Source organism: Salminus brasiliensis, chromosome 24, assembly GCF_030463535.1.
Source record: "Salminus brasiliensis chromosome 24, fSalBra1.hap2, whole genome shotgun sequence".
In the NCBI taxonomy this organism is placed as follows: domain Eukaryota; kingdom Metazoa; phylum Chordata; class Actinopteri; order Characiformes; family Bryconidae; genus Salminus; species Salminus brasiliensis.
Window position 1 is genome coordinate 11,806,783 of NC_132901.1, and position 12,636 is coordinate 11,819,418.

The window sequence follows — 12,636 nt, forward strand, 5'->3', positions numbered from 1 at the left end:
CCGTCAACGCCGCTGTGGCGAAAAATAATGTGCCGTCTGCACGGTGGGTAAAAATGCGCGGGTAGGCGAACAAAGAGAATGCTGCTCTGGGGAGGGGGAAGGGAAGGGGAGAATTGGGAGGGGAGGGGAGGGGAGGGGAGGGGAGGGGAATGAAGGGTGGGGGGTTGGCAAGAAGAGAGCGGACAATTTGTTGTCCAATGGTCGTTTGACGGCATTCTGGAGGCGGTACCTCGTCTAATTAAAATGCTAGAGTCTAAATAATGTGGGAGCTTATCGCCTCCCCCTCATTCTTCAGTCTTACTCGACGAGGAGCAGTATGCCTGAGCCAGCTAAGTCCGCGCCCAAGAAGGGATCCAAGAAAGCCGTGACCAAGACGGCCGGGAAAGGCGGCAAGAAGCGCAGAAAGTCCAGGAAGGAGAGCTATGCCATCTACGTGTACAAGGTGCTGAAGCAGGTCCACCCTGACACTGGAATCTCCTCTAAAGCGATGGGCATCATGAACTCGTTCGTGAACGACATCTTCGAGCGCATCGCCGGTGAGTCTTCTCGTTTGGCTCACTACAACAAACGTTCTACTATCACCTCTAGGGAGATCCAGACTGCTGTGCGTCTGCTCCTTCCCGGTGAGTTGGCCAAGCACGCCGTGTCAGAGGGCACAAAGGCCGTCACCAAGTACACGAGCTCCAAGTAAATAGTGATAGCGGCATAATCCAAACCCAACGGCTCTTTTAAGAGCCACCCACGGTTTCTTCCAAAGAGCAGTTTTATTCAAGAACCAAGTAAGTTATAATACTTATTATTATTATTATTATTTATTAGAGAGTGCCTTTATTGTTACATACTTATTGATGTATGTATGTAAATCAACTTACTTAATTGTTTGTTTGCATTTAATTGGTATAGTGTACTAGGATTCAGGGACAGAGCAGCAAACTAAAATACTGTGCCATACTAACTGTATGGAGTGGGCTGGTAGTGCTAAGTGGGATAAATGAAGCTGCACATCACCTGTGAAAGACCAGTCCAGAGGAGATCAGCCTTACAGGTGGGGAAGAGTGAGGCAGGAAACCATACTAGGGTTGACTTAAACCCTAGAATTACACACCTGATCTTTGTAATGAAAGCTGTCTAGTGTATATAACCAGGCATACGGTTAGGCTCTCCCACAAGCCTTTTTTGTTGGGTCACAGAAGGGTGAAGTTAGTTAAAGCCTTAGGTTTATGGTGGGATTTGAGTGAACAAAAGTAGGTTCAGAGCAAGGCTTTTGATGTAGAGGGTCGAAGTAAGGCAAAAGGACGAGGGTAGAATAATTAAATTGAGGTAGCGTAAGTAAAAAAGTATGGCGGTGAAAGTGTGTTTAGTGCAGATGTGATCTAGGAAGAGTGAGTAACAGTGGCTTTGTAAGGAGGCCTCAGGTTTATGATGAAGGTGGATTGAGTTAAAGTGACCGTGAGCTTAGGCCTTTGCCTTAGGATACAAAGGAAGGTTCAGTAAAAGTGAGTTTCAACATAAGCCATCAGCCTGATGATTCGGATACACATGGCCTCGGCCTACTGAGGACTGCACATCTAAGTAGAATGGTCATGACTGCATGGAATGGGTTAAGTGAAAGCAAAAGTTTAGTGTGTTGCTTATTGAGATAGAGGGAAGGATGGGGTTAATTTGTTTTAGGACAAGAATGAGATTGCAGTTGTTTCATGTGAGGGGTTCGAATGAGGATGGAGTGATTTTGTATAATGGTTGGATGAAGGATGGGGTTATTTCATTTTAGGGTTGGAGAGAGAAGGTGGTGGGGTTTGTATTAGAGTATGAATGAAAATGGGTTATTTTATTTTGGGGTTAGACGGCGGATGGGGTTATTTTGTTTCATTGTTAGAATGATGTTAAGGTTATGTTGTACTAGGTTAAGAGGGAGGACAGAGTTATTTTGTATTAGGACTATTTTGTTGGGTCACAAAAAGATGAATTTGGTTGAAGCCTTAGGTTAATGTTGAGATTCGAGCGAGCAAGAATAGGATCAGAGCTAGACTTTTGATGTAGAGGGTTGAAGCAAGGCAAAAGGACGAGGGTAGAGTAAATAAAATAGTATGGCGGTCAAAGGCCTCAGGTTTATGATGAAGGTGGATTGAGTTAAAGTGACCGTGAGCTTAGGCCTTTGCCTTAGGATACAAAGGAAGATTCAGTAAAAGTAAAACAGTTTCAACATAAGCCATCAGCCTGATGTTTTGGATACACATGGCCTCGGCCTACTGAGGAATGCACATCTAAGTAGAATGGTCATGACTGCATGGAATGGGTTAAATGAAAGTAAAAGTTTAAAAATAATTATTTGGTGTGTTGCTTAGTGAGATAGAGGGAAGGATGGGGTTAATTTGTTTTAGGACAAGAATGAGATTGGAGTTGTTTCATGTGAGGGGTTCGAATGAGGATGGAGTGATTTTGTATAATGGTTGGAGGAAGGATGGGGTTATTTCATTTTAGGGTTGGAGAGAGAAGGTGGTGGGGTTTTTATTAGAGTATGAATGAAAATGGGTTATTTTATTTTGGGGTTAGACGGCGGATGGGGTTATTTGGTTTCATGGTTAGAATGCTGTTAAGGTTATGTTGTACTAGGTGAAGAGGGAGGACAGAGTTATTTTGTATTAGGACTACTTGGTTGGGTCACAAAAAGATGAATTTGGTTGAAGCCTTAGGTTAATGGTGAGATTCGAGCGAGCAAGAATAGGTTCAGAGCTAGACTTTTGATGTAGAGGGTCGGAGCAAGGCAAAAAGACGAGGGTAGAGTAAGTAAATTTAGGTAGCGTAAGTAAAAAAGTATGGCGGTGAAAGTGTGTTCAGTGCAGATGTGATCTAGGAAGAGTGAGTAACAGTAGCTTTGTAAACGAGGCCTCAGGTTTATGATGGAGGTGGATTGTGTTAAAGTGACTGTGAGCTTAGGCCTTTGCCTTAGGAAGGTTCAGAAAAAGTGAATTTCAACATTGGCCATCAGCCTGATGATTTGGATACACATGGCCTCGGCCTACTGAAGAATGCACATCTAAGTAGAATGGTCATGTCTGCATGGAATGGGTTAAATGAAAGTAAAAGTTTAAAAATAATAATTTGGTGTGTTGCTTATTGGGATAGAGGGAGGGATGGGGTTAATTTGTTTTAGTACAAGAATGAGATTGGAGTTGTTTCATGTGAGGGGTTCGAATGAGGATGGAGTGATTTTGTATAATGGTTGGAGGAAGGATGGTGTTATTTCATTTTAGGGTTGGAGAGAGATGGTGGTGGGGTTTGTATTAGAGTATGAATAAAAATGGGTTATTTTATTTTGGGGTTAGACGGCGGATGGGGTTATTTTGTTTCATGGTTAGAATGATGTTAAGGTTATGTTGTACTAGGTTAAGAGGGAGGACAGAGTTATTTTGTATTACGACTATTTGGTTTGGTTAACTAAAAGATGAATTTGGTTGAAGTCTTAGGTTAATGGTGAGATTCGAGCGAGCAAGAATAGGTTCATAGATATTTTTTTGATGTAGAGGGTCGGAGCAATGCAAAAGGACGAGGGTAGAGTAAGTAAAATAGTATGGCGGTCAAAGGCCTCAGTTTTATGATGAAGGTGGATTGAGTTAAAGTGACGGTGAGCTTAAGCCTTTGCCTTAGGATACAAAGGAAGGTTCAGTAAAAGTGAGTTTCAACATTAGCCATCAGCCTGATGATTTGGATACACATGGCCTCGGCCTACTGAGGAATGCACATCTAAGTAGAATGGTCATGACTGCATGGAATGGGTTAAATGAAAGTAAAAGTTTAAAAATAATAATTTGGTGTGTTGCTTATTGAGATAGAGGGAGGGATGGGGTTAATTTGTTTTAGGACAAGAATGAGATTGGAGTTGTTTCATGTGAGGGGTTCGAATGAGGATGGAGTGATTTTGTATAATGGTTGGAGGAAGGATGGGGTTATTTTATTTAGGGTTGGAGAGAGAAAATGGTTATTTTCTATTAGGGTTAAAATGAAAAATGGGGTTTTAGGGTTTAAATGAGCTTGGGTTTATTTTGTATTGGGGTTAGAGTGAAGGTGCAGTTATTTTGTATTAGGCTTGAAAAAGGGCATGATTGTTTTTTGTTATGTTTAGAATAAGTTTTGTCTTTTTTTTTTTTTGTTATTTTGTTTTTTGTGTTTTAGGGTTGGGGGGGTGTATGCAGTTATTTTGTGTTAGGGTTAGTATGAGATTTTTGGCTATGGTATATTGGGTGTGTTACGAGTGCGTATTAGGGGACCTATGGAGAGCCGTTCCGAGTGTGGAAGCGCCGGTGACAAAGACGCATCGACGGTGGAAGTCATACTGCGCACACACGGCAACACTGTGCTTTACACACTCCTCAAGGTCGCCTCGCACGACGAGCAAAACAACGCACCCACGTCTCGGATGCCCAGCACGCTCTCGCCGAGGCTCTCCTCCAACGCACCGGATAACACTCGCCCAGTTCGTGGCACCTTTTGTCGCCGTTTTCCACCGATTAGCACGCCAAATGCGCCGCCGCCCGTTCGGCACGCCGGTAGCGTGGCACGCTTCGGTGAGCGCCGTATCAAACGCGGCGTCGTTACGCTGCCCTTCCCGTCTTCTCAACACACGGTGGAGCCTCTCGGAGACGAAAGAGCATTTCTACGCTCGCCAAGTTGAGCTTTCGCCCATATTTCGCTCGACAAACGCCGAGAGAAAACACAAGTGCGAGACCGTCGCTGCCACACGGCTGTGCGGCATCGAGCGAGTTGAGTCTACAACGTTCTCATGTGGCTTTTAAGGGCCGGCCCCCTCGCTGCAGCGGGAGGTTCTACAGAACGCTGCAGCAGTTTGTGCTCACTCGCGCTCACAGCAAAGCAGAACAATGGCAGAAGTCGCTCCAGCCCCAGCCGCCTCGGCGCCCGCCAAGGCCCCCAAGAAGAAGGCCGCCGCCCGCCCCAAGAAAGCCGGCCCCAGCGTGGGCGAGCTCATCGTCAAGGCCGTCTCGGCTTCCAAGGAGAGGAGCGGCGTGTCTCTCGCCGCCCTGAAGAAAGCCCTGGCTGCCGGCGGCTACGACGTCGAGAAGAACAACTCACGCGTTAAGCTCGCCGTCAAGAGCCTCGTCACCAAGGGCACTCTGGTGCAGACCAAAGGCACCGGCGCGTCGGGCTCTTTCAAGCTTAACAAGAAGCAGGCCGAGGCAAAGAAGAAGCCGGCCGCCAAGAAACCGGCACCTAAAGCTAAGAAGCCGGCCGCCAAGAAACCAGTCGCGGCCAAGAAGCCCAAGAAGGTAGCAGCCAAGAAACCCACTGCGGCTAAGAAATCCCCCAAGAAGGCCAAGAAGCCCGTCGCGGCCGCTAAGAAGGCAGCGAAGAGCCCCAAGAAGGCCAAGAAGCCGGCGGCTCCCAAAAAGGCGACCAAGAGCCCAAAGAAAGCCAAAACGGTCAAGCCTAAAGCAGCTAAGCCCAAGGCGGCGAAGGCGAAAAAGGCTGCCCCTAAGAAGAAGTAAACAGTAACGCCGTTTACCTTCATGTCTTGTTTCTCTATTCAACGGCTCTTTTAAGAGCCACCCACAGTTTCATAAAAAAACAGCTTTTTCCCCCCCTTGTTACTGCACAATGAATTGATTGTTAAAAAAAAAAAAACACTCAACAACACAAAAATAGCTCTCATTAGTTTCCCCACACAATAATTATATATGATCAATATATATATTTTTTTGGTTTGGTCATACGTGTTACATTTGAGCGGGAAAGGGAAAGGAAACGCGGGGCACGAGTGGGGGTAAATGTTTCTTTCTTTAACCCGTTTTCTTTCTTCCTTTCTTTCTCTCTCTCGCTCACACAGACACACAGCACGAGAGGAGGAGGGGGTCGGGTAGGAAAGCGAGCAGAGGTGGGAGGACGCTAGAGTCTGACGGCGGAAATGCGATTGGCTGTTGGTGCGCGTAGCTTTTAGCCAATAGGACCGTAGGCGATTTTGCTATATCAACGGCGCTCGTTGGCCGGCGTGCATTATTTCAGCTTTGTTCGACGAACACGACTGACGCGAATCATGAGTGGAAGAGGCAAAACCGGTGGTAAAGCTAGGGCCAAGGCTAAGACTCGTTCGTCCCGCGCCGGACTGCAGTTCCCAGTTGGCCGTGTGCACAGGCTCCTGCGTAAAGGCAACTACGCTGAGCGGGTCGGCGCCGGCGCTCCCGTCTACTTGGCCGCCGTCCTGGAGTATCTCACCGCTGAGATTCTCGAGTTGGCTGGCAACGCCGCCCGCGACAACAAGAAGACCCGTATCATCCCCCGTCACCTGCAGCTGGCTGTTCGTAACGACGAGGAGCTGAACAAACTGCTTGGAGGAGTCACTATCGCCCAAGGTGGTGTGCTGCCCAACATTCAGGCTGTACTGCTGCCTAAGAAGACCGAGAAGACTGTGAAGACAAAGTAAATTGGCGCTCTCCGTTGATTTATCTATACGCAAAGGCTCTTTTAAGAGCCACCCATTTTTTCTAAGAAAAGTGCTGCTCCTTTACAAACAACACTACATATTCTTCACGTGATTTCCAACTGCATAAAAAAATAATAGCTTTATGAACCGAGTTATTATATAAACACACTGCCATGCAATACACAATTGCCCTTTTTCATATATTTCACGTACTGAGATCAACACCCTATGCATATGTGCATGTATACACACATTCTCTCGCTCTCTCTCACACACACACACACACACACAGTGTGTTTAATGTTCGCTGTAATGTACAGTACATTGATTAGTTTGATCATATTATTGTTCTTATTATTATATATTCTTTTAATGCTTTTTTTTTTTCTTTGTTGTTTTGTATTACAGGAGCCCGCCGTTTTGCTTTTAGGTTTGAAAAGAAGACGCCCAATAGTGTGTCACCGACGCATTGCCGGCCGCCCAATGGGAAACGGACAACTTCAAGACGCCCAATGAGCGGCAAGCGGCTTGAAAGCTTAAAAGCCATGTGAAGCGAGCAAGAACTCATTCTCTTTCTTTTCCCCGAGAGGAGTAGAGTTCAACGCGATGGCAAGAACCAAGCAGACCGCCCGTAAGTCCACCGGTGGCAAGGCCCCGAGGAAGCAGCTCGCCACCAAGGCTGCTCGCAAGAGCGCCCCAGCCACCGGCGGCGTGAAAAAGCCTCACCGTTACAGGCCCGGCACCGTGGCTCTGAGGGAGATCCGCCGCTACCAGAAATCTACTGAGCTGCTGATCCGTAAGCTGCCCTTCCAGCGCCTAGTGCGTGAAATCGCTCAGGACTTCAAGACTGATCTCCGCTTCCAGAGCTCCGCCGTCATGGCCCTGCAGGAGGCCAGCGAGGCGTACTTGGTGGGTCTGTTTGAAGATACTAACCTGTGCGCTATCCACGCCAAGAGAGTCACCATCATGCCTAAAGACATCCAGCTGGCCCGCCGTATTCGCGGAGAGCGCGCTTAAACAGAGCGCTTCGACGTTTACCTGAAATACCCAACGGCTCTTTTAAGAGCCACCTACCCGTGTCCGCGCCGAAACAGCAAATGTCCGCCTCACCTCGGTGTTGCGTTTATATAATGTAAGGCTATTATGACGCGTGCGCTTCTAAATTCCATAGGACTGAGCGAGCGAAACCAGCCGTGAGACAGTGGTTGTGAAGATTAGGGAAAAAAAACAACTTCTATATGTGTGTCTATATATATATATATATTATATATATATATATTATATATATATATATATATATATATATATAACGTTTTGTACTACATTTCGCATCAAAATCGCCATATTTAACGTGTTTTAATACATATGAATACTTTTCTTTTAATACCTATCAATATGTTTATACATATTTAATAGTTTGGAAACAGTTCATTCACCCCAGCAGAAAGTAGAAGCCACTGCCCTTTCAGTAGAACACTACACTTTACACTATGTAGTGTTTAGGCCGGTTTTGGCCTATTACAAACGGCATTAGTCATGGATGGAGCGTAGATCCCACCGCGTGGTGAAACTATACAACTGCAAGCACAGTTTCAGAGAGCAATGTATGTGTATATTCATATAATGAGAGCTTGATTTAGGGTACTTACGTTTCATACATATGCAACATGAGTTTGATTGCATAGAGAGTAAGCGAGACCAGCTGTGTTGTTTGTGCTTGCTTTTAGGGCAGCAGTAAAGGAGGTAAGTGTATAGTCCGGAGAGGAATGTTTGTTTGTTTGTTTGTTTTTAATCTCTTTCAATACCTCTACCAGAACAAGGCATGTCTAACTCTAAAAAATTATATGTTTACTCTATATGTTAACTCTATAAAATTCATGTTTCCCGTCACATTGTTTGTAAAATTAACCCAGATCAGCGGGAAAAACGCCAAAATTAAATGAATGTTGAGTCAGTATTGTTTTGTGCTATACTTCAAAAATTACCTTATTTAGTACAGTCTAGCTTGTCTGGAAGTATAACCCTTGAAGTATGGAGCAAATTAAATGAACCTTCCCAGCACATGTAAAATGATCATTAGAGAAGCCTAGGGAAAAGAAATAGTGAATAAATACTGGCAGGGGTAAAGTGTTTGTCCTGCCTAGGATGCACCTGGTTATGTAATAGAGAGTAGAAGCCTTTGAGCCTTGAGTACAGTAGTGCTCTTCTGTGTGGTGAATAGAAGGGCTTTTGGAAGTGCTCATTGCAAACGACCACCGTTGTTTTGGGATCATGGGCATATATGTCATGGATGGAGCGTGGATGCCATCGTGTGGTCAAACTAGGCAAATGCAAACGTTAACTAACTAGATTTATTCGTGTGAATGTTACAGCTTTTTCATTTGATAGATGGTTGTGAACTCCAGTACGTCTACTAAGTCATTTGTATTGCGGTGTTATTTTGGTTAGTGTTTTTTAAAGTACATTTTTAAAAATGTTTCTATTGAAGCATACTTCAGTTCAGGGCATTTTAGAAGCCAGCATGGTTACCAGTTCTCATGCTGCCAGGCAATGAAATGGAAACTTAATTTAGGGCAATTTTATACATATTAAATATGATTGCTAACTGCACCAATAAATCTAAAAAGTAATTACATGTCTTGTGGGATGATTGTCGTTTGGGCTTGGGTTTCATTTTAACAATATGCTAACGATAAAGTCGGACAGAAGGAAAAAAAAAACAAAACAAAACAAAAAAAAACCTCCAGACCGTATAACCTCCTTCCACAACTAGATAAAATGTCTTGTTTTGAAGAATGCTTGATAGAAGCTGTCTTTAATGAAGGCACTGTATTAGCCATCATGACAACCAAACAGCATGCAGTTAGGTAAAAAGCCTCCAATTCACTCACTGCTAGAAGCCTTTGAGACAAATTGTAGAGTAGTGCACTTCTATGTAGGACCTTTGTTTCCTTCTCTTTAGAGCCCTTAAACTCTGTGTATCAGTTTATATTGAGGTTCCCATAATAATCATAAATCAATAAAGAAAACCGCTCATCTGCTATAGCTAAAATATGGAAAAGCATACGCACCCTGCAAGGTTTCGGTCAGAGACTTTCTTCAAGGCATAGGTAACAAATGAATACAAAAAACTCTTTCTCCTCTTTCTGATTTTGCTTCTTTAAATGTCTGCATGGACCAAAAAATCAAAAAGATGAATTGTTTTATATTTTGCAGATTTACATTTTGACCACCAGATGGCATCCACGCTCCATTCACGTACTACGACCACAGACTTAAAGCTTAGCCCTGAAACTCCATCAGAAGCCTAAGGGGTAGGTCTAGCCAAACTGCTTCCACTCACCCAGACTTCATCATGAGCTCTACACTTACTTTGCTTGCCAAAATGTCTTTCCATATTTCTTTATCATCCACTAACTGCAACATATGGTAAAAGCAACATTACTTAAAGCAACATTAACTCCCTCTGTGTTTATCTAATCTAACATGACTTTTATTAGAAGATGTAAAACGAGCCTGAGAAATCCAAGGGGTAAACATGTAGTTTTAGTTGGCCTCATTAGGAGCTTTTCCCTTGTATGCAATAATATACCATTTATTCGATTTGTGTTTGATCTTTCTTTCTTTAAATGTCTCTGTGGACACTATATCTTTAAGTTGTAGTGTATTAGATCAACGACTACAATTCCCATGATGCCTAACTAAAGATGGTCTCTGACCAAAACCTTGCCAAATAAAATTGACTCATCTGCTATCAAGACCTGACTGAGGAGCTGGAGGCCAGTGGAGCAAAGCTAAAATATGGAAAAACATACGCACCCTCAAAAAAAATTAACCTGCATGGTTTAGGTCAGAGACTTTCTTCAAGGCATAGGTAAGTAACAAATGAATACAAAAGTGCTAACAAAAGTTTATCAACAGCCGACCGTACTGCCTCCTCCCTTGTAAGTTAGCTTCTCTGCTATTTAAATGTAACTCTTTCTCCTCTTTCTGATTTTGCTTCTTTAATTGTCTCCGTGGACAAGAAATAAATAAATAAATCAATAAATAAATCAAGAAATAAATAAAAAATTGCAAGATTAATTGTTTTACATTTTGACCACACGATGGCATCCACGCTCCATTTACGTACTATGACCACAGTCTTGAGGCCTAGCCCTGAAACTCCATCAGAAGCCTAAAAGACTTGACTAGAGAAGTGCACTTCTGTGTAGTGTATAAAGTGTAAGGGATTTAGGAAGTGCCCTATTGCAAACGTCACCGTTGTTTTGGGATCGTGGATATATGTCATGGATGGAGCGTGGATGCCATCGTGTGGTCAAACTCGCAAATGCAAACGCTAACAACATAGATGTATACGTGTTTGTGTGTGAATGTTACAGCTGTTACATATGACAGATGGTTGTGAACTCCAGTAAGTCTACTAAGTTCTACCAAGGAACTTTTGGGCATTTTAGTAGCCAGCAGGATAACCAGTTGTCATGCTACCAGGCAATGAAATGAAAACTTATTTTAGGGCACCGTAATTTTGTTTGGGTTTTAACAATATGCTAATGATAAAGTAGGGCAGAAGAAAACAAAATACTCAATACTGTATTATCTCCTTACAGATCTTGATAAAATGTCTTTAGTTAAAGAATGCTTGATAGAAGCACTCTTTATTTAAGGCACTTTATTATCAGTTAGGTAAAAAGCCAACAATTCTCTCATTAAGAGTCAAACTGTAGAGTAGTGCAGTTCTATGTAGGACCTTTGTTCTCCTCCCCTTAGAGCCCTTAAATTCTATGTTGTATGGTTATGTGTATGTATGTATGCATCAGGTTATATTGAGGTCAACATAATAATCATAAATCAATAAAGAACACCGCTCTGCTATCAAGACCTGGCTGAAGAGCTGGAGGCAAGTGGGGCAAAGCTAAAAATTGGAAAGCGGATGCACCATCAGCGCAAAAAATTCAAGGCATAGGTAAGTAACAAATTAACACAAAAGTGCTAACAAAGGTGTATCAAAAGTCAGCCGTACTCACTTGTGAATTAGCTTTTTTGTGCTTCTCAAATTTAACTCTTTCTCCTCTTTCTGATTTTGCTTCTTTAAATGTCTCTGTGGACCAAAAAAAAAATATGTATTTTTTATATTTTGCAGATTTACATTTTGACCACCAGATGGCAACCACGCTCCATTCACGTACTACGACCACAGTCTTAAAGCTTAGCCCTGAAACTCCATCAGAATCCTAAAGGGTAGGTCAAGCCAAACTGCTTCCACTCACCCTGACTTCATCATGAGCTTTACACTTACTTTATATCACCACAATTTCTTTATCATCCACTAACTGCAACATATGTCTAAGGCTTTATCATCCACTAACTGCAACATACTTTGCTTTCCACAATTTCTTTCCTTCCTTTCTCCTCCACTAACTGCTAACCAATATGGCTGTTATTAGAAGATGTATAGTGGAAACCTGAGGAATCCAAATGGTGTGGGTTTAGTTTAAGTTGGCCTCAATTTACTTTATGTGCAAAAATATTTCAGTGGTGGTTTGTGAGAGAGAGAGAGAGAGAGAGAGAGAGAGCGAGAGAGAGAGAAAGAGAGAGAGAGAAGAGAGAGAGAGAGAGAGAGAGAGAGAGAGAGAGAGAGAGAGAGAGAGAGAGAGAGACATGCATTTGTAGACATATGGCTTGCTTTATGCATACTCATTCATTCTGACAGAAAATACAAACCCTGTACTGGTTTGTGTGTTTCTTTAAACGTCTTTATGTCAATGTGTCAATGACACGATGTGTCTTTATCCTGTAGTGTCAAGATCAAGGACTACAATTCCCATGATGCCTAACTACAAGTTCGATAGATGACGTTTTATTGATTATCTATCTATCTATCTATCTATCTATCTATCTATCTATCTATCTATCTATCTATCTATCTATCTGTCTTCATCTAATGATGAAATCCGATAACTGCACGTCCAGTCACAGTAAAAAGTAAACCGTGTGCCATGGTGTACAGTAGTGGGGTGATCTTCGTGGGTGCTTGTTTTATGCTTGCAAGGTCGTAACCCTAGTACTAAATAGCCATTTATGTGATTTATATTCAGGTGCATTGAGGAAGGACTAATTTTGTCATGTGTGTGTGTGTGTAATAAACGCTGCGCACGTTAGAATGGCGTGATGTAGTGTGACTTTGTTGTATACGAGACCGA

At 43.1% G+C, this 12,636-nt stretch overlaps 3 protein-coding genes across 3 annotated transcripts; all 3 read left to right on the forward strand.

Annotated features, from left to right (window-relative positions):
• The first annotated feature begins 316 nt into the window (after positions 1–316).
• LOC140546381 (histone H2B) lies at positions 317–691 on the forward strand. Its single transcript, XM_072669577.1, has one exon. The coding sequence runs from the start codon at positions 317–319 to the stop codon at positions 689–691; it is 375 nt and encodes a 124-aa protein (XP_072525678.1).
• Positions 692–6,046: 5,355 nt separating this feature from the next.
• On the forward strand, positions 6,047–6,984 carry LOC140546634 (histone H2A-like). Its single transcript, XM_072670016.1, has 2 exons — positions 6,047–6,429; positions 6,864–6,984. The coding sequence occupies exons 1-2, from the start codon at positions 6,047–6,049 to the stop codon at positions 6,982–6,984; spliced, it is 504 nt and encodes a 167-aa protein (XP_072526117.1).
• A 52-nt stretch (positions 6,985–7,036) lies between these two features.
• On the forward strand, positions 7,037–7,450 carry LOC140546635 (histone H3). Its single transcript, XM_072670017.1, has one exon. It carries the CDS (start codon positions 7,040–7,042, stop codon positions 7,448–7,450), a length of 411 nt encoding a protein of 136 aa, XP_072526118.1. The 5' UTR covers positions 7,037–7,039.
• The last annotated feature ends 5,186 nt before the right edge of the window (positions 7,451–12,636 follow it).